Source organism: Microtus ochrogaster, chromosome 7 (assembly GCF_000317375.1).
Source record: "Microtus ochrogaster isolate Prairie Vole_2 chromosome 7, MicOch1.0, whole genome shotgun sequence".
Classification (NCBI taxonomy): Eukaryota; Metazoa; Chordata; class Mammalia; order Rodentia; family Cricetidae; genus Microtus; species Microtus ochrogaster.
This window is the reverse complement of record NC_022014.1, coordinates 82,644,778-82,645,918: the sequence shown is the minus strand read 5'-3', so window position 1 is coordinate 82,645,918 and position 1,141 is coordinate 82,644,778. Positions and strand designations below refer to the sequence as shown.

Genomic DNA, 1,141 nt, shown 5'->3' with positions numbered 1-1,141 from the left:
AGGTCATGGCATGAGGTTCCATGTACGCTGGTAACTGGGGCTTAGAGAAGGGGTTGTGGTTTCCCAAGGCCCCAAAAAGGCAGGTGCCCCTGGGCACAGCAGTGCATGTCCAGGCTAAAGGTACCATCTGCTGGGTGCTTCCCTCCAGCTAGGGATCTGGCACAAGCCAACTCAGCCCTTTCCTTCAGGAGGGGAAGGATTGCTGATCCATCCTGTGATCAGGCTGCCACGAGTAGGACCTGGGCTTTCCCTGCTGCACCAGCTCAACTCTCTACACAGGCTCCTGAGAGCTAGGAGAGACGGCAGGTCTCTGCTCTTGTCACTTGCCCAGTGGGATAACATTATGTCAATGGCTTCCTCTGGGTGAAGATGGCACATCCACAATGCCAGTTCTAGGGTGGGAAAATGGGGAAGTGGAGGCAGAGTAAGGGTCAGAGTCAGGTACCACAGTAAGCTGAAACTGCAAGCTGACTGTGAACACCATGGGAGGGACAAGGTGGTGAGGATGAGATGGGAAACCTGGAAAGCCTATCCCCAGGAACCGGAGCACACGGCCCCGCATGAATGCTGCAATGGCAGAGGCAAGGAAGGGGAGGCAAACATGGTGGGAGGCGCCCAGCAAGCTTCAGAGGGCTGTGAGCCACTGCTAGATGAACTGCCCATAGGCAGATGGAAGGAAGTGCCCAGGGAAAAGGGGATCTTCTGGGCAAGAAAGCAGGGATGTGAGGACTGTGCTAGCAGGCCAGGCGAGAGCTGCATGCCCCCAGGAAGTGGCCAAGCCATGGGCACGACCCCCAGGGCTAACGGGCACACCGGTTGACTCCCAGGAATCCACGGCCCTCCTCACCTTCTCCTTGTGCAGGGAATTGTTCTCTAGCCCGTCCACCTGCAGGAGCTTCTTTGCTACCCCAATGCAGGGCAGATCTGTAAGGACACCAAGGTGGCAGGCCACTCCAAAGCCTGCAAGGGACCAAGGAAGTGAGCTGGATGGTGGGGATGAAATGGAGAACCAACCAGAATCTCTCATCCAGACACACAGACTCTTGAGTGGGAGCCAAGCTGACCGGACTATGAATGAGGCTCTGTTCTGATCGCATGGGTGCTAAGGATGGGGTGAAGGAAGGCTCCTTCCTCCGACAGG

At 56.8% G+C, this 1,141-nt stretch overlaps 1 protein-coding gene across 2 annotated transcripts in view; it reads right to left on the bottom strand.

Annotated features, from left to right (window-relative positions):
- The window catches only part of Endov (endonuclease V), a 16,875-nt gene that overhangs the window by 7,751 nt on the left and 7,983 nt on the right, over window positions 1–1,141 (bottom strand). For both annotated transcript variants that reach the window (XM_026780833.1, XM_005350835.3), the window contains exon 4: window positions 848–960. In XM_026780833.1, coding sequence (XP_026636634.1) covers window positions 848–960 — 113 coding nt within the window. The remainder of the gene's footprint in view (window positions 1–847; window positions 961–1,141) is intronic.